This window comes from Chroicocephalus ridibundus, chromosome 22 (genome assembly GCF_963924245.1).
Source record: "Chroicocephalus ridibundus chromosome 22, bChrRid1.1, whole genome shotgun sequence".
NCBI lineage: Eukaryota > Metazoa > Chordata > Aves > Charadriiformes > Laridae > Chroicocephalus > Chroicocephalus ridibundus.
Genome location: NC_086305.1, coordinates 7,031,751 through 7,049,882, shown reverse-complemented (window position 1 = coordinate 7,049,882; position 18,132 = coordinate 7,031,751). Strand labels below are relative to the sequence as shown.

Sequence of the window (18,132 nt, the reverse complement as noted above, 5' to 3'; positions counted from 1 at the left end):
ACCGAGTCGTGTGTCGTCGTCGTCGTCCTCCTCCTTCTCCTCCTCTCCCCCCCCCCCCAAAAAAAAAAAAAGAGGGAGAAAATGATGAAATAAAAACTAGGGGAATGTTCAGCGTAGCTTGCTTTATTTTAAAAATATAAAAGAAATTATTTAGTGTATTATTTATCACGGGCAGAACCATTTGCGCAGGAGACGGGAGGGAGATTACGTTCCTGTCGGTTCAAGACTCCGGAGCGTGCCCGAAAATGCAGCCGGGGGGGGGGGGGGGGGGTGCGTGTGTGTGTGTGCACGCTGCGCCCCCAGCGAACTGCAAAAAAATATCTCATTTTTGTTGCCTTCCTCTAGAAAAAGATGGTTATTTGAAAGGATTAAAAGCTTAAAGGATTACCCGATAACAAGGGTTAAAAATACAGGTCCAGACACAAAAGGGGTGGATGGAGAAAGGGAAACGCTTCCCCCCCCCCCGCCCCCCCCCCAGCACCCTTCATCTCTCCCGGACCAAACCCGACTCCCGGGTCGCTGCCAACTTTCCGAGCGGGACCCGGGGGGGGGCAAACCCCCAGTTCCCCCCCCCGCCCCCCCGGGGCTGGAGCCGCAGCCCCGGCTGCAAAGCGGCCTGTGACTTTAAGAGAGACCCGGGGGGGGGCCGAGATCCGGGAGGGGGGGGGGGGGGAAGAGAGTGGGTGCTGGGGGGAGGATGAGGAGTATGGGGGGGGTGACAAGGAGAAGGGGGGGCGGGGACGGGGGATGCTCTGGGCGGGGGGGGGAGGTGACCAGGGATGCAGATGGGGGTGTCCGTGTGTCGGGGGTGGGGGTGTCCGTGAGGATGGGGGTGTCTGGGTGGGGGGTGTCCATCGGGATGGGGGTATCCATGGGGACGGGGGGTGTCCGTGGGTCAGGGATGGGGGTGTCCGTGGGGCGGGGGTGTCCGTGGGCCGGGGATGGGGACGAGCAGCGGGTCTCCGCGGCGCGGGACCGGGGGTGTTGCGGGGGCCGGGGGTGGCCGGGGGGGGGGGTCCCGCCGTGCCGCCCGCTGCAAGGGGGGGGGCGGCCGGGCCCGGCGCTGCCCGCGGCTCCTCCCCGCTCTGCGGTAGCTCCGCACCGGGCGGCGCCCCCCCCCCCCCCCCCCCCCCCTCCTCCCCGCGCCGGGCAGGGCCGGGGGGCGGCCCCGCACCTCCCTCCGCAGCCCGCCGGCCCGGGGGGGCCGCGCCGCAGCCCCCGCCACCTACCAGCACCCACCGGGGGCCGCCGCCGCGCTGCCGGGCGAGCGGGACGGGAGCCGCAGCCTTCCTCCTCCTCCTCCTCCTCCTCCTCCTCCTCCTCCTCCTCCTCCTCCCCGCCCCCGCACCGGGAGCGTCCCCTCCGCAGCGCCGCCGGTGCCCGGGGCGAGGGGAGGAGGCAGAGGAGGAGGAGGAGGAGGAGGCAGGGCAGGAGGAGGAGGAGGCAGGAGGAGGAGGCGGAGGCGGAGGCGGCGGCGGCGATGGGGCCGGGGCGCTGCGGGCTGCGAGGAGGAGCCGTGCCCGGCCGGAGTTGGGCTCCGCTGGGGGGGGGCGGGGGGGATGCCCTCTCTGCTTTGCCATAGCGCAAAGCCCGCCCCGGCTTTTATTTTATTTTAATTTTATATTTTTTTTTTTAATTTTTCTTTCTTTTTTTTTTTTTTTTAAAAACAGATATTTTATTATTTTTTCTTCTTCGCCTTCCAAAAAATAACCCCCCGCCTCCCCCCACGCACATACACACACACCACCACCATCTCCCCCCCCACCGCCCCACGCACACACACACACGCCCCCCACCGCCACCGCCCCCCCCCCCCCCCCGCCGCGCATGAGGCCCGGCCCCGCGCTCCCGCCGCCCCGCAACGGCCCGGCCCGTGGCCCCCGGCCCAGCCCGCCCCCCCCCCGGCGCCGGGGCCGGAGCATGGCCCTGAGAGGGTGACCGCCCGCCGAGGACACTGCACCGGTGGCCTTGGAGTGGGGGGGGGGCGGGGGGGCGCGGGGGTGGCTTTTATTATTATTATTATTATCGGGGGTTTAATATTTTTTATTATTATTATTTGGGGGGGTCAACGTTTTTGGATTTTTTTTTTTTCCCCCCCCTCCTTCGCCTCGGTGGAAAACACACGTTTTAGAACAAAATACCAAAAAAAAACCAACCAACCACCACCACCCCCCCCCTCAGCTCTTTGCTTTTCGCAGCAACTTGGAAGCCCGTTAATTGCACTTGGCTATGGTAGGTCCCATGACACTTTCATTTTCTCTTCTACTTTCCTCCCCCCCCTTCTTCCCCCCCCTCCCCGTCCCCAACCCCCCCCGTCCCCACCCCCCGTGCGCGCGTGTTTTGCGGGTGTCACCCACCCGCAAAAGTTGGTCGCGGGGTGGGGAGGGGGGTCGGGGGGGGGGGGGCGGGCAGCGGAGTTTCACAGTGTGCCCCGGGGGGGGGGGGTGTGAAAGGGGGGGGGTGGGGGAGGGAAGTTGCCGCCTCCTCTCCCCCCCCCCCCCCCCCTTCCCCCACGGTATAAGGGGGGGGGGGGCGGAGGCGGGAGCCGCCCGGCGGGGAGGTCGCGGCGCGGTGGGGGGGGCGAAGGGGGGGGGGGGGGTGCCCCTCCGCAACCCGCGGAGGGCTGGGATGGAGCTGAAAATGGCCGCTAAAAAAAGGGGCGGAGGAGGTTGGCGGCCGCACCGACTTGAACTTGGAAGTGACGGCCGGGGGGGTCGCGCTGCCCGCACCCTGGGGGGAACGGACGTGGAGGGGGGGGTGTCAAAAAAAAATCACTATATTCTATATAAGAATAAACCCAGCCACCCCCCCCCCCCCCCCCCGCCGTGCGGGGCTGTTCGTGCTTCGCCTCCTGCCAGGCCACGGGGGGGGGGGAGAGGAGTGTGTGTGTGAGCGCTGCGGCCCCCCCCGGGGTGGGGATTGCGGGGGGGGGGGCGGTGAAGTTCGCACGGAGCCGGGCTGGTGCCGCCGGAGCGGGTTTTAATGGGGGGGGGGGGGGGGGGGGGATAACCCCCACCCCTGTCGGGGATCGTCCTGCGGGTGCCGGCAAAAGTTGGGGAGTGACAATGCGGGGGGGGGGGGGGGGGGGGCGCTGCGCCGTTTTATCCTCCCCGGCGGCCCCGCACCGCGGCCAACCCGCCCCTGCGGGTCTTGGTTGGGGGGGGGGGGGGGGGGCCGCCATCCTGCGGGGCTGAAACTCACTTTCACAATTAGGAACTGGGGATTCCCTTTGTGCTTTTTTTTTTTCCCTGGTTTTTTTTTCTTTTCTTTTTTTTTTCTTTTTTTCTTTTTCTTTTTTTCCTTCTTTTTTTTTTTTTTTCCTTTCCCCCCCCCCTCGCCCCCCCCCCCCGGCCTCGCGCACTCTCTAATTAAGCTTGATTAGAGCCTGCAGAAGGGCTCGGTGGCGGCGGTGTTTTCTGGAGTGAGAACTTGCGGTTTGGAGTTTGCCGGGCGCGCAGGGCTCCGCTTTTTGTAATTATTATTATTATTATTATTATAATATTTCTTTTTTACCCCTTTCTCGTTCCCTCTTTGTGCGCTCGGGGGCGGGCGGGGAACGGACACACACGCGGATGCGGGGCTCCCCCCCCCCCCACCCACCCCGCACCCGCCGCCGCACCGGGGAAAAGCGGCGAGATGCTGCCGGTCGTTAAATAACACCGGGCGGGGGGGGGGGGGGGGGGGGGCGAGAGACGACGCGCAAAAATAAGCGTTTCTCCGCGGGATGCGGCGGGAGGGAGTGCGGGGAGGGGGGGAAATCCCGCGTTGGGGTGCAGGCAGCTCCCCCCCCCCCCCCCCAGCCGCTGCCCAGAAGTTGCACATGAATCTGCAGGGTTGGGGTTTTTTTTTTTTCCTCTCTCCTCTGGCCGGATTAGTTCCGTTTATTTAAAAAAAAAAAAAAAATTAAAAAAAAAATGAAAAAACCCGAAACAAAATGGGCGAGCTGGCCCGGCGCTGACCGGCTCGGGCCCCCCCATCCCGTGTCGTCCCCCCCCCGGCTCGCCCCTGCCCCGCAGCGCCTCGGCCCTGCGAGCCAAAGGGGGTTCCTACATCTTTAAATGGGATGTAATATTTTGGGATGGGCTTTTTTCATAACGTCACTTCATTCCTCGCTCCTTTTTTTTTTTTTTTTCCCCTCTTCTCTTTTTTTTTTCCTCTCTCTCTCTCTTTTTTTTTTTTTTTTTTTTTTCATTTTCTCATTCTTTCTTTTCCTCCCTCTCTCCGCTGCCCCTGGCTCGGATGGAGCCGCTTCCCCTCTAACTTCCCCGCCGCCCCTGCCTGCAGGCTGGGTGCGTACCCCCCCCCGACCCCCCCCCACCCCCCCCCCCCCACCGCAACCTTGGGGCGAAGATGAGCTTTTTGCCTTTTTAACCACCAACCCCCCCCCAACCCCCTCAACAAACAACAACCGAAAAAAAAAAAAAAAGAAAAAAAAAAAAAAAAAAGAAGAGCGCTTTATTTTCAAGCCGGGAGGGCGGGCGGGGAGAGAGGAATTTTTAATTTTTTTGTGAATTTTTTAATTTTTTTTTTTTTTTTTTTTGAGGGGGGGCGGGGGGTTGGAAGTTGGACCCTTTTTATTTCCTCCTCGGCCCCCCCCCCACCTCCCGTGGGGCCGTCCCCCCTTGCCCCGTTGCCCCCCCCCCCCCCTCCTCCTCCTCCTCCTCCTCCTCCTCCTCCTCACCCTCACCCCCCCCCCCCTCACCCCCCCCCCCCCCCCCCCCCCGGGCCCCGCAGAGCCGCTCCGGAGGAGAGAGAGAGAAAAAACGCCCGGACTGCTCCAGCCTCCGAAATGACTCAGTAACTTTTACGCCTGGAGTCTCAGCCCTGCAATTAGCCACTTTCCCAGCGCGGCTCGGGATGTATTCGTCTCCTCTCTGCCTGACCCAGGTAACCGGTCTCCCCCCCCCCACCCCCCTACACCCCCCCCCCATCCCGCCCTTCTCCCTTACTCCGTCTTCCCCCCCCCCCTCAACCCCCCCACCCCGTTATTCCCCCCCTTTCGCCGCAACAGACTTTTTTTTTTTTTTTCTCCTTTCCAGCCGCAACGCAAACACCCCCCCCCCCAAAAAAAAAAACCCACAACCCCCCCCCCCCCAAAATTAGGAAAATTTTAAAAAGAAAGAAAAAGCAATTTCCACCCCCCCACCGGACAAAAATAATCATAACAGGGAAAGGGCGGGTTGGGGCCGGTGCGGGGCTGCTCGGAGGAGCCGCGTTTCCCTCTTGTCGTCGTCGTCGTCCCCCCCCCCCCCGCCTTTTTTAGGGTGTTTTGGTTTTTTTTTTTTTTAGGGGGTGTTTCTGGGGCTTTTGGGGGTTTTTCTGCCTCCACTTTCACTTGGGGCACGGGGGGGGGGGGGGGAAGGTTGCGCTGTGGTTTGGGGTTTATTTTGGTTTTTGGTTGTTTTGTTTTTTGTTTTTTCTTTTTTTTTGCTGCGCCCGGCGGTGGGTGGTGCTGGCTTTGGGGACAGGGTGGGGGGGACACGGTGGGACACGGCGCGGGGTGGGGGGTGTCCCCACTCGGGTTCAGCAAGGGTTGGGGGGGTCTCGGCGCTGCAGGTTCGGCCTTGGCTGCGCCGTCTTTTGCGTAGCGTGAAACTTTTTCCTTCCCCCCCACCCACCCCCCCCCGCCATCCTCCCACCCCCCTGCAGCCCGGCTGCACATGGTGGGGTGCAATGAGTTGGTGGGGGGGTGGCACAATGCTTTTTCTTCCAAATCCTCTAAGTTTGGGACAATTTGCAAACGGCTGCGCCATGCCGCGCTGGCAGGCAAGAGGGCGTGGAGGGGGGGGGGGGTTGTGGTGGGGGGGTCGTGGATGGCAGGACGTGGAAAGCGGGGTGGGGGGTAACCACCTCTGTCAGCGGGGTGAGGGGCGATGCTGGGGTGTCGTGTGTGTCCCCCCCCCAGGTCTGCATGTCGCCGTGTGCGTGGGGACGCTGGTGTTACCCCAGGCCACGCCGACGTGGCCCGGTGGCCGTGCCAGGGCCCGTGGTGCGGGCAAAGAGGGGGGGGACGACACTTTGGGGACCCCCACCTCCCCCCCCTTTTGCCCGCACCACAACCGCTGCGGCTCTGCCTTTGCTCTGTCCTTATTGATCGCTGATATTTATTTAATTATTGAGCAGGCAGCTTCGCCCCCCCCCTCCCCGCTCGTAACCTCTTCCCTGCTGGCTGCCCGCTCCCAATCCGGCCTCGTGCTGCACCCCACGAGGGCTTGGCTTTTTTTGTGGGGGGGGTGGCGTAGGGGATGAGGGGGGGGTTGCTGCTGCCGCCGCTGGACCCCCGTGTCGGCGATTCCCATGTGGGATCCCATCCCTTGTGCCGGAGCTGGGGGCAGGATCGGGCCCCACCTCGGAGATTCGCACCCTGCGGGAGTTCGTGTGTGTGGGGGGGGTGGTGGTGGTGTCCCTTCATGGCGGCACCTGCATCGTGGTGGGGGGCAGCGGGGGGGGGTCCGGCCTCGTCTCTGGCGCTCCGTGGGTGCGGTGACGGCGCGGGCACCGACCTGGGCAGGGGTGGGCAGCGCCGGGGCTGCTGGAATGACCCCGGGGATGGTGCTCCCCGTCGTGTGGTTGACTTGGCAAAGGGCACACCTCAGTCGGGCTTTTTTTCTTCTCTATTTTCTTTTCGCTATTCTCTTTTCTCTTTCCTCTTTTCTCGTCTCTTCTTTTTTTTTTCTATTTTACTTTTCTTTTTTCTGTTTTACTTTTCCTTTTTCTATTTTACTTTTCTCTATTTCACTTTCCCTTTTTCTATTTTACTTTTCTTTTTTCTATTTAAATTTTCTTTTTTTCTATTGTAATTTTTTTATTTTTCTTTTTTCTATTGTCCTTTTCTTTTTTCTCTTTTACTTTTGAGTTTTTTTTCTATTTTACTTTACTTTTTTCTATTTTACTTTTTTCTATTTTACTTTTTTCTATTTTACTTTTTTCTATTTTACTTTTTTCTATTTTACTTTTTTTTCTATTTTACTTTTTTCTATTTTACTTTTTTTCTATTTTACTTTTTTCTATTTTACTTTTTCCTATTTTACTTTTTTCCTATTTTACTTTTTTCCTATTTTACTTTTTTCCTATTTTACTTTTTTCCTATTTTACTTTTTTCCTATTTTACTTTTTTCCTATTTTACTTTTTTCCTATTTTACTTTTTTCCTATTTTACTTTTTTCCTATTTTACTTTTTTCCTATTTTACTTTTTTCCTATTTTACTTTTTTCCTATTTTACTTTTTTCCTATTTTACTTTTTTCCTATTTTACTTTTTTCCTATTTTACTTTTTTCCTATTTTACTTTTTTCCTATTTTACTCTCCCTTTCTTTCCCTTTCTGTCCCTTTCCCACCCTGGCCGTATCCTTCCCGGGGGTCCCGCCACCTCTCCACCGTCCCAGTCTCCAACTGGTGCTGGTTTGGCAGGGCCTGTTGTTGCCAGCTACCAGCGTTGCTCTGATGTGGGCAGCCGCGCGGTCGCAGGCTGGGCCGGGGCTGGCAGTAGCCGTTTGGCTCCCAAACCCGCGCTGTTCCCAACGCTTCGCCCGGCTGACGGGGGGGAGCTGGTTTTTCCTCGGCGGATCCCAGCCTCCGCCTCGCCGCCTTCGCGCGGGGAAGGCTCCGGTTTCCCCCCCACCACCACCCTTGCCCTGGCGTAGCCTTAGCTGCGATCCAGCCCGGCTCGGCTGGGATCAGACGTCGTCTGCACCTACCGGATCCGGCCCCCCCAGCGCTCCCCCCGCCGCCAGCCGTGCCGTTCCCATCCCACCCGCGCGGCGGGGAGGCTCGCCCGGCCTCGGGAGCTGCGGATGGTGATGTGGATACATTGGAACGTGCGCGGGAGCCGCCCTGCCTCTGCCTTCGCGCATCTCCCTGCCGCCATCGCCACTGCCAGCCCCTCGAGCCCCGCATGGCCACCCGGCCCTCGGCTACCGCTCGGGCAGCCGCCCTTCCCGGCCGGAGCTGGTCCAAGCTGGGGCTTGGCAGCCCAAAATAGCTCTGGCAAAAGGCATCGTCTGCCACACGCTCCTGGCCGGGGCCTCGGCAAGGGGGGTGACTTTGTGCCCTCCTCAGCTCTCTGTCCCTGCCTGGGGACTTTCTCCCGCTCCCCCTGTCCCCCCCTCGGGGCCAGGCCGGGAAGTCAGGAGGAAGCTGCCCGGATTAGCAGGGAAGCGGCACCGGCACCACCGCCACGCAGGAGGCCTCACCCTGCCCATGGGGAAGGGGGTGGGGGGGGCTCCGGCTGCCAGGACCCCGAAATAACCCCGGCGCTGAGCACCCGCCGCTGGCCCTGCGCGGGTGTCCGTCAGGCGCCAGCGGTGTTTCTGGAGCCGTAGCAGTTATCCCCGGCTCCTGGGTCTGCAACGGGGTTGGGGTGGGGAGGATTTGGGGTGCTCCGGCGGGGGCAGGGGGGGACACACGTGTAAATCTTATGACCGTCGGTGTTCCTGCAAACCTCTGGCTCGTCTCTGGCAGTCGCCCCGGCGTTCCCTGAGCCCACACCCTGGTACCCGTCGGCAGGGAGCGAGGTGAGGTGGGAGCCGGGCGTCTCGCTGGGGTCCATCCAGAGACCCTCTCCCCAGCCCCACGGGTTTGCTGGGGCCTGGGGGAGGGACGAGGGTCTCCAGCCGGACCCCGGCAGGACGCCCGGCTCCCACCGCTTTGCTCGGGTGCATCCTCGGAGCCTGGTTTCGACGCAGAAGCGATGCAGACTGAGAGCCGGCAGCCGGGCAACAAGCCCTGCGCGTGCTGTAGCCGGCAGCACCGGTCCCGGGGGCACCGGGGAGCAGCGCGGCCCGGCTGGCCTGGCACAGACCTCCGCACCGGCGAGTGCCGGCAGCACCCGCGGAAACGGGCACGCCACAGTGCCCGGGGGACGCAGCCGGGCTGTAAGAGGCGTTGCGGCCACGTGGCCCGGTCGCCGCTGTGGGGTGCCGAGGGGGATCTCGCCTCTCCCCGGCCACCACCGGTCGGTTCTGCAGGTCACCCTGCTGCCACCGCCGGCGGGGGCATGTGGCCGTAGCGGGGAGCTGCCTGCCCGGCACATCCCACCGGGGCATCCTTTGGCAAGCCACCTTCCCAAAAACCCTGCAGCTTTGTGGTGAGAGAGGGGAGCGCCGGTGCTCACCCCCTCCACCAGTAGCTCCGGCGAACTGGTTTCCAGCGGGGAGCTCAGATCGGCTGCCAAAGGATGGGAGCAGCAAGCCGGGCACAGCGGGGGGAGAGAGGGAAGGTTGCAACACACTTTCAATTCTCCCATCTGCTGAGTATTGTTTGAGAAAAACAATGAGGCCGTTCTTTAAATGCAACCTTCGGGAGATCCTTGCTTTCCCCGCGAGGCGCCTACCGCGCCGTGCCCGCCTGCCCCGGCCAGCCCTGCCCTGCCGCGCGCGCCGGCACCGAGGACCCCGCCACTTCTGCCCCTTGTCATCTTAAATCCTTGCCCGGGAATAATAGAGCCTGTTTTAAGCGTGGTCTGTGAAGCCGGATCGGGGGGCTGGGGTGGGCACGGCGAGTGGTGGGCAGGGTAAGCCCTGCGGCAGGAGAGACGCCATCGGTGAGAGCCGCTGGCCGGGCGGCCGGCCCTCGCGCTGCGCCACTCTCCACCGCATCACCTTGAACTTGCCGGGGCCTCGCGCGATAAATCAGCCGCCCTCCTCCAGCGCGCCAATAATTCACCTTCCCGGGCAGCTCTGCCCCTGCCGAGTGCTTCCCTCCCTGCCTGCGCTTCCCTCCGGACCGGGGCAGGGAGCAAACCCGCCGCGTGCCCAACGCTGCGAGCGTGCGCGGGCGCTTGCGGCTCGCTGAACAAAGCCCGGCTCGCTGCCTGGCTATCTCGAAGCAAGCGGGGAATAGCTCTCTTTGGTGATTTTTTTATCCCCTCGCGCCCGAGCGGGCTGGGGACGGATGCTGGGAGCCGTAGCCTGATCCTGCTTTGACCCCGCGGTTTTTTCCTCTCTGGCTGCAGCGTGGCCGGTGCGGCGGGGTGTGCACGGGGCCGTGCCGGCGCGGCGAGGCTCGGTGGGCAGAGGAGCCGTGCCCAGGGCCTGCCCAGCCGGCCACGCTCCACTTGGAGCATGTGAAAGGTGTCTCCCCAGGGTAGTGCCGGCACAGAGAGCTCAGGGATCCCGGGGGAAAACTGCCACGGTGGCGGCAAGAGATTCATCCCGGCCCAGGGGAGGGCCTGGAGGTGGGTTTGGCATCCAGAGGGAAAGGGGGGGACAGTGTCCCCTGCCTCTGGGGGTGATGGAGGCCGAGGATGGTCCCCAGCACAGGGACGGTTTGCCCTTCCCGATTGCCCGCTGTCCTTGCCCAGTGCTGCCGGTGCCAGCCTTCCCCATGCCTGGCCCCAGCCGCGTCCCCGTAGCCCAAGGGGTGCCCATTGTCGTCGTGTCCCGTCCCCCCCCACCCCGCTGTCACTCCTGGCATGGCTGCACCTGTCCTAGGGACGAGCCAAGCCCTGGATGGCCGGGATGGGGACGGTGGCGGTGATGGAGAGCACCCCCGGGGTCCCTTGCTAGAGGGGCAGAAGGAGGGCTGGGGGGGGAAGAAGGCAAAATATCTCCCTGCGATGCTGGCTCGCTGCCTGCCGCCCCCGGCCGTGCTGTGGCTCTTCCTGCGCAAGGATGGCGATGCCGGCGCTGAGCACCGCCGAGGGGGCTGAGCGCTTATGGGAGGGGGCCGGCGGGGCTGGGGGAGGGAGGGTTCCCGTTTCCCCCAGTCCCTGCAGCTGGGCCGGGGGGGTGCAGGCAGGGCCTGGGGGTGGCAGGGGCGTGATCCGCTCCTCGGAGACCCGTGGGGCGGGGATTTCTCCCGCGGCACCTCGGGGTGTGCCGGGCAGGTCGGGGCAGCGCGGCGAAGGCGATGGGGAGCGGCCGGGGCATCGATGGTTGGCTCAGCCCTGCCCGGTCGGGCCAGCACCACGTGGCATCACCGGTGACAGCCCCACGGCACGGCTGGGGGCTGCTGGGCCCGAGAGGGGCACAGCCTTGCAGGGGGGGGTGGAGGTGCCCAGTGCCAAACCCTGGTGGGTTTTGGGTACCAAAGCGCCTTTGGAGGCTTTGGATGCACCAAATCGGCACAAGCAAGAGCCTGAGCTCAGCCTCCCTCCCCTGCCCTGCCCAGCTGGGAACCCTGAGACAATGTCACCCTCGGGGAGGGGACGCAGCCCCCTGGGGATGTACCAGCTGCCGGGTGGGGATGCACAGGGTCCCCCGCGGGCATCCCGGGGCCTGGCTCGCACCCGGGCGGGCGGCTGGGCTCGCCATCCGTCACGTCGGCCCTGGGCAGGCATCCCCCGCAGCCGCGCCGCGCTGTGCCAGCTTGGCCAGGACCCAACGCCCTGCGCCGGCCGCCAAGGCCCGGCGCTTCCCAAGTCCTGGAGAGGAGCTGGGAAAGGATCCCGTGGCCCAGGTGCGGCAGCGCTCACGCGCCGGGGGACCCGCGGGCCAGTCCCTGCCAAGGATTGATTTCTCGGTTAACTCGCTGCTGCTTTAAAAGCGCATTAATCCTGCCTTCCCCGGCCGGCAGCCAGCTCTAATCAGCATTTTGGGCAAAATCCCCAGGTCTGGGCTTCGGGCTGCCCGCCGTGGGCATCACCCTCCCAGGCAGCGCCGCCGCTCCAGGAGGGGCCGCAGCACCCTTGGGCAGCGCTGCCTGGCACGGGAATGCCAGGATCAGGCCCTCCTGCTGACCCCCTCTTCCCTGGGAGTTTGTTCGAGTCCGTGGCCAGGTGGATTTCTTAAAAGACGGGGGGTTTTATCTTGTTTTTTAAGAAGGCTTTGCTCTCCTTGCTAAGGGCCCCTGCATTCCCTTCGCGGGGAAACGGTATTTGACCGGCTGTTGTCCAAAAAAAACCCCCAACATGTTTCTGATCACGAAAAACCAAGAAATATTTTTGCTTTCAAAGGAAAAGAAGGGGAAAAAAAAAAAAACCAAAAAAGCCGGAGAGAGAAATGTTGATTTTCCATCCAGACGTTTCCCCTCTCCCCGAACCAGCCCCGAAACGAGAGGCGCCTGCCATTCCCTCCTCGCCCAAGGACGCCATCCCCCGTGGGGGCACAGTCCTGCCGGGGACACACTGGATGCCACTCGGGAGTCATCCGGGCACCGGTGGCGAGGGTGATGGCGGTGCCAAGCGTGCGCCCTGCTCTCTGCTCAGGTCTCCCTTTGCCGGCTGCTCCCACCTTGTAGCAGGCACGGCGGGCTGCCGGGGAGGACGGAGAGCGCCGGTGACCTGGCTGTCCCCAGAGAGCCACCCGTCACGCTGGTTGCTGCAGAGCTCCCCGCCGCCAGCCCGCCTTGCCCTGGTACAACGGGGCTGCTTCATCCCACCGTTGCCTGGCAGGAGCTGGGACGTGCCGGATCCTGCGCCCCATCCCCTCCCGCCGTCCCCTGGCTCCTGCCCGGCGATTCGGGAAAGCGAGACGGCGCGGGCTGTAATGTGACCCCCGCCGCGCTGCGCCGCAAAATCTCCTTTAGTAACCTGTGCGCCAGGACAGGCGAGCGGCGCGGCGTGAATACCAATGAAGCGGCGCTGGCGAAAAGTGCAGAGTAAAGGGTTTTTGATGGAAATGGCATCGCATGAGAAAGAGAGTGAGCGGGAGCGCGCGCAAGCGAGCGCCCCGGGCCTGCGCCTGCCCGCCAGCCGATGCCGCGCGCATGGGCACACGCATGGGTGCGCACGTGCGGCCCGGGAGGTTGGGGGCCACGAGCAATGGGGCGGCGGGGTGCCGAGGCCGTGCCGCCCCGGCGAGCGTGAGGGCGCTGGGATGCGGGCGAGCGAGCGGAGGGGGCGGCCAAGGGACGGTTTGAGGGGACGCGTGGCCGGAGGGCTGCCACGGGCAGCACGTCCGCAGGGGCCGAGGCGCTTCCCGCGACGCAGCACGGCTCCGGCCGCCATCTGGCTTCAGGGAACCGCTCCTCTGGCCCGGCGAAGCGCGCCGCTGATCAAAGGCGCGGGCGGGGAGGGAGCGGGCCTGTGCGAGCAGCGCCCCTGGCCGCGCGCCACCCCACCTTCCCGCTCCGCTCCCCCGGGAGTTTGTTAAACAAATTTCTCTAATTGCACAAGCCGAGGAGTTTGTCGGAGAAAAAAAGCCGGGGAAATTCCCCTCCTCTGGGCCACCCCTTCCCCACTGCCCCCGGGGGGCAGCCGGCGCAGAGCGAGCAGGTCCCTCCCCGTGCCCCCCCGCCCCCCACCCCGGGCTCTGCGGGAGGCTGCGACCCCGACGCCTGCGGGGCGCAGCTGCGGGGTGTCCTCAGGTCACCCCTGCCCGCGCGGGGACATCCCCTGCTTGACCTCCTTGGAGCCAGGTCACCCACGTCCCCCCTCATCCAGCCTCTGAGGTCAGACGCCGTCACCTAACGCGGTGACACCCAGCACCGCCGTCTGCCCTTGCCGGCTGGCGTTCTCCATCGCTTGGCTGAGCCCCCCCTCTGGAAACGGCCTTTGCGAGCCGCCCGTGGGCAGCCCCTGACACCGAATCCCGTCGGATTAGCGAGCGTATGGGATAAAAGCCTCGGCTTGGCGGCGGCTCTTTAACCGGGTGGGGGCTGTGGCAGCGGCCCTGCCAAGAAGGGAGGATGCGCGGCCGGGCGCCTGCCCCGGCTCCCGCTGAGGTCATGGCTATAGATAGCCCGGGAGGGTGCAGGGCCGAGGACAGGGTCCATGCGCGCCCTCGCCAGCGGCACCAGGAGCCCCGCAGGCACCCACTGCCTTGGGGGGAGGCCGTGCCGGGGCTCCAGGGGTTGCTGGCAGCAGTGGGGGGGGGGTTGGCTGGGCCACCGGCTGTCGCCAGGTGACAAATTAGTGCTGCAGGCTGTGACCTTGCACCTGCAGGGACACGGTGCCACCAGCGTGCCCAGCCCCACCGAGCATCGCCCAGTGCTGCTGTCCGCTCTCCGTGTCCGTCTGGGGTCCGTGGCCAACGCGGTGACCGGGGAGATGCGGGGGGAGCTTTCGCTCTTGTTTCCCACCGCATTTTCTTCCTCTGCCGCTCTGGGGCGAAAGCTGAGCTGGGGCGTCCCCACCGCCGGGGTTTACCCATGGGTGCAAAGAAGCTGCTGGGGTGGGGAACCGGGGTTTGCCCCCTCCAGCCGCCCGGTCCCGGTGCAGCTCAGCTCCCCCCAAAGGTGGGCGCGTCCCCGGGGTGCCCCCCCCCCCCCAGCCCCGTAGGGCCCTGGAGCCGCCAGGGTGGCTGGGGAAGGCGTTGTTGATGAGGGCACTAAAAATAGAGTGGGACTGGGATCTTAATGGGACTTTGTGGGAAACCTGGAAACATTTTCTCATCCCCGTAAATGAGTCCAGATGCATTAGCGATGACTGCATCGCATCCTGAGGTACCGCCGGAGGGAACCGGGACGCGCTCGCCAGCCTCTTCGCCTTGTGGTGGTGAATTGGTTGGAGAGGGGAGTTGCCGGCAGCAGCGCCGGGGCCGAGCCGCGGCCACGCCGTGTCCTGTGTGGGGACGGCGACAGGAGCCAGCCCGAGCTCACCCGGCATCGCCGCAGTGAGGACCCTGCCCGCTCAGCCGGTCCCATCCGGGGTTCCTGTGCCCGGCACCCATGGGTGCGCACGTGGGCGCTTGCGGCTCTACGTGTAGCGGGGAGCATGCGTGGGCTGGTAACGGTGCTGTGGCCCCCAAACCTTGGGGCTTTCCGAAGCCCCCCAGGGCCTGAGGCAAGCAGTGGGGGGGGGTGAGGTGACACGGAGGTGACATGGAGGCCCCCGGTCCCAGGGCAAGCAGTGCTGGCAGCACTGCATCCCGCTGGCACCCTGGTGCCTCCTGTCGATGCGCCGAGCTGGCAGGATCCGGCCTGAGGGGGGTTTTCCTTCTGCTCCGCCGTGGAGCCGGTGGCCAGGGTATTGGCTCCCGGAGTGCTCGGCCCCACTCAGGGACCTTGGACTCCCCCAGGGGATGGCTCAGGGCCAGCCTGGGCAAGTGGCCCAGGGCGGGTGGCTGGTGGACTCCACGTCACGAGGCAGGTTGGCACAGCCATCTCCGCGGTATGGCAGTGTCACTTAGCGGTTACAGCAGTGGCCTGGGAAGCAAGGACAGTCCCACCCCGTGCCTCAGTTTACCTCCAGGTGGGTGCAGCACCTGACACGGCAGAGGGGCCGTTGCCCCCTGCCGCGGCCCTGGGTGCTGAGTTGTCCTGCGAGGGGACAAGGGGACCAGCCACAGCCACCAGCCTCCGCGCCGGGCACCGCCGGAACCCAGCGTCCCAAACAAAGTCCCTTTGTCCGGGCCGGCCCCCACTCCTGCCGCTTGGGAGGCGTCCAAAACCCTCCCGAAATAGGACCCGGCCGGGCTCAGCCTTTGAATCTCCCCAGGAAGGCTCCGCCGAGCTGCCGAAAGCGGAGGAACCCCACTCCCCCCCCCCAGTTAAAGCAGTCCTGTCCTTCAGCGCTTAGGGCAGTGGTGACCCTTTGGGGACACCCTCATCCCCCTTTGCTCTCTTGCCGCCCCGTGCCTCAGTTTCCCCATGCCTAGACGGAGGGTCCTGGCAGGGTGTCCCCAACCCACCAGGGAGCCCATAAGATGCCGGAGCGGAGGCTGAGCCGCGGCCATGTCCGTGCTGCAGCGAAGGCGACGGGGCTGCGGCGGGGGGGACCGTGAACTCTTCACCGCCAGGGCCCCGGGGGCGGCCGATCCTCCCGCAAGGTCGCCGGCTCCTCGGCGAAAGGCCGGGGCTATTTTTAACTGGTGACTTGCTCCAACCCGCCAGGGATTGGATTTGCGGCAGGGTGAGCACCGCCACCCCATCGTGGCGCTCCCCGTCATGGGGCGCAGAGACACCCCCGGGTGCCATCTTTCCCCCTCCCCGTGGGCATCCCCTGGAGGGAGTCGGGGACCCCTCTCTGCACCCCCACACCTTAATGGTGCATGTTGGCGGAGGGAGGGGGGAATTAATCCCCCTTGGAAAGGCCAGGACGGAGCAGGCAGGGCTAAAAATATGTACAGAGGGAAATAAAACCTCCTGCGTCAGGGGCTAAAGCCGGGCTCAGAGCCCCGGGGGGGCTGGGGGGGCCCTGCCTGGTCCCAGCTTCCTCGGGGCTGGGGGGGGATGCTGAGCGGGGGCTGCATGTTGCTTGCCGTCCCTGGGGCAAACACGGTGCTGCCAGCGCCGGGGCATCTCTCCTGCCTCAGTTTCCCTCTGCGCTCTTGGGGGTGCGAGCCGCCACCGTCCCCGCGGCACATCCCGGCAGTTCCCAGCCTGGGACGCTGGGGTCCGGGGTGGGCGAAGCGCTGGGTCTCAGGCACCGCTCCAGCCCTGCCACCCCCGTAGCCGCAGTCCCCGCCGTGTGCCAGGAGCGGGGCTGGGGGGGAGCAGGCCACCCCCGGGGCCCCGCGCTGACGCAGGGCCGGGCGGAGGAGCTGGCAGCGCCGGGGCCTTGTTGGCAAAGCTTTTTTTTTTTTTTCCAGTTCCAGAAAACATTTCCCTTCCTTGGAGCCCCAGGGGGGTTTCGGCTGGGAAGCCACGTGGCCCCCGCACTGCCGGCCACGGGATGCTTCCTGGGGCGGGGGGACATCTCCTTGGCCATGGGCCTGGTGCCCCCCTGCGCTGCTCGCAAGGTTCCTCCCGGACCCCAGCAGCCGCCGTCGCATCCTGCCTCTGCTGCAGGCTGGCTTGGCGGGTGCTGTGCCTCAGTTTCCCCATCTTTGGAAAGCCAGCACCGCACCTTGGGGACAGGCGGGGTCACCCCGGGGGGAGGTGGCTGAGCTGTCAGCTCCTGCACCCCGAGGGGGACGGGCACAGACGGCACCTGGGGGAAATGAGGCACCTGGGGAAACTGAGGCACCTGGGGGGAAATGAGGCACCTGGGGAAACTGAGGCACCTGGGGGAAATGAGGCACCTGGGAGACCCGAGTGTGTCTGCAGGCAAGGCAGCGAGCGGCCCCGGGCGCCCCCACCTCCATGTCTCCCTTCCCAGCACCCGCCCCCCCCGGCTCCTCTGCCTGCCAGTGCTGGCTGTGCCGCCGCTGGGTACCATCCCCGGGGCATCCTTACCCCCTCCCCACACCCTGGGCACGCCGCTCCCCGGTTTGGGGTGTATTTAGCAAAATCGGGGACCATCAACGCCAGTTGTTGCTGGAGGTGAGGGTGCCTGCGTGCAGATCAGAGGCTGGGTGATGGGCCCGGGGTTGGGGCAAGTACCGTGCTGCCGGAAAAGCCCCCATCCCTGGCTTGAGCCCACCTGGGCCACCCCCGGCCGCCGTCTGCCGGCGGTGCTGCCTCCCCGGGGAGGGCTGTGCCGGCTGGCGCGGGCCCAGGCAGTGCTGGCACCTGAGCCCGGGGCTGCAAAGAGAGCTGCTTTTCTTCCTGCTGTTTTCCAAAGCAACTGGCAGGTTCGCTGCCTGCCGCGGCCTCGCGTGACCCGCGGCGGCGGCCTCGGCGCGCTCCCCGCGCCCCCGCTCACAGCCGCACCACCTGCGAGGGCGAGCGCCGGCATCGCCTCCCGCCCCGGCACGTAGGCGCAGGCAGGTGGGCACCGGCCCGACGCGGGGTGCTCGCAGCGCCCGCGGGGCAGCAGGGACCCGCCTGCGCCAGGATGGCTCAAAGGACCCGGCGGGGTGGTGGTCCCGGGTGTGTGGTGAGCATCGGGTGTTTTATTAGCCCATCCGCCGCCTCCCAGTCTGATCCTGAGCGGGGCTGAGCATCGCGGCAGTAAGTGAAGCAGGGGAGCCCCTTTCTGGCCTTGCATCCATCCTGGCTGACGCTCCCAACAGGGCGGCCGCATCCAGAACGCGCTGAGGGCACGGTCCGGCCCGTACGCAGCCCCGAGCCGTGCACAGAGATGTTGGCTGGAGGATGTCGGAGGAGGATGCTCTTCTCTGGGGAGGGGGGAAACGCCCTGGGGTCCGGGGAGAGGAGCTGCGGGGAGGTGGCACCGTGTCCTGCCTTCACCTCCGCACGCGCCGGCGGTGCCAGCCAGGCTGCCCCGGGCACCGGGACTCCGTGCCCCGGCACGGGCTGCAAGAGGGGTTTTGCAAGCGTGGGGCCGGGTCGTCCCCGCCCCGGCTCAGCTGCTGGGGGGCAGCATGGCTGCCACAGCCTGTTCTGCCCCACGGGCAGCTCCGGCACGGGGCCAGGTGTGCGCCGGCGAGGCCAGCACAGCTCGTACCGTCCCCGGCTCCTTTCCCAGGA

At 64.9% G+C, this 18,132-nt stretch overlaps 1 protein-coding gene across 5 annotated transcripts in view; it reads left to right on the top strand.

Moving 5' to 3' along the window:
* Positions 1–2,036: 2,036 nt before the first annotated feature.
* The window catches only part of NFIC (nuclear factor I C), a 45,298-nt gene continuing 29,202 nt past the window's right edge, over positions 2,037–18,132 (top strand). For 4 of the 5 annotated variants that reach the window (XM_063357879.1, XM_063357878.1, XM_063357877.1 and 1 more), the window contains exon 1: positions 4,732–4,887. In XM_063357879.1, coding sequence (XP_063213949.1) covers positions 4,858–4,887 — 30 coding nt within the window. In that variant the 5' untranslated portion in view covers positions 4,732–4,857. Of the gene's footprint in view, positions 2,233–4,731; positions 4,888–18,132 lie in introns of those variants that run through there. The other variant, XM_063357876.1, reaches the window with a different exon arrangement.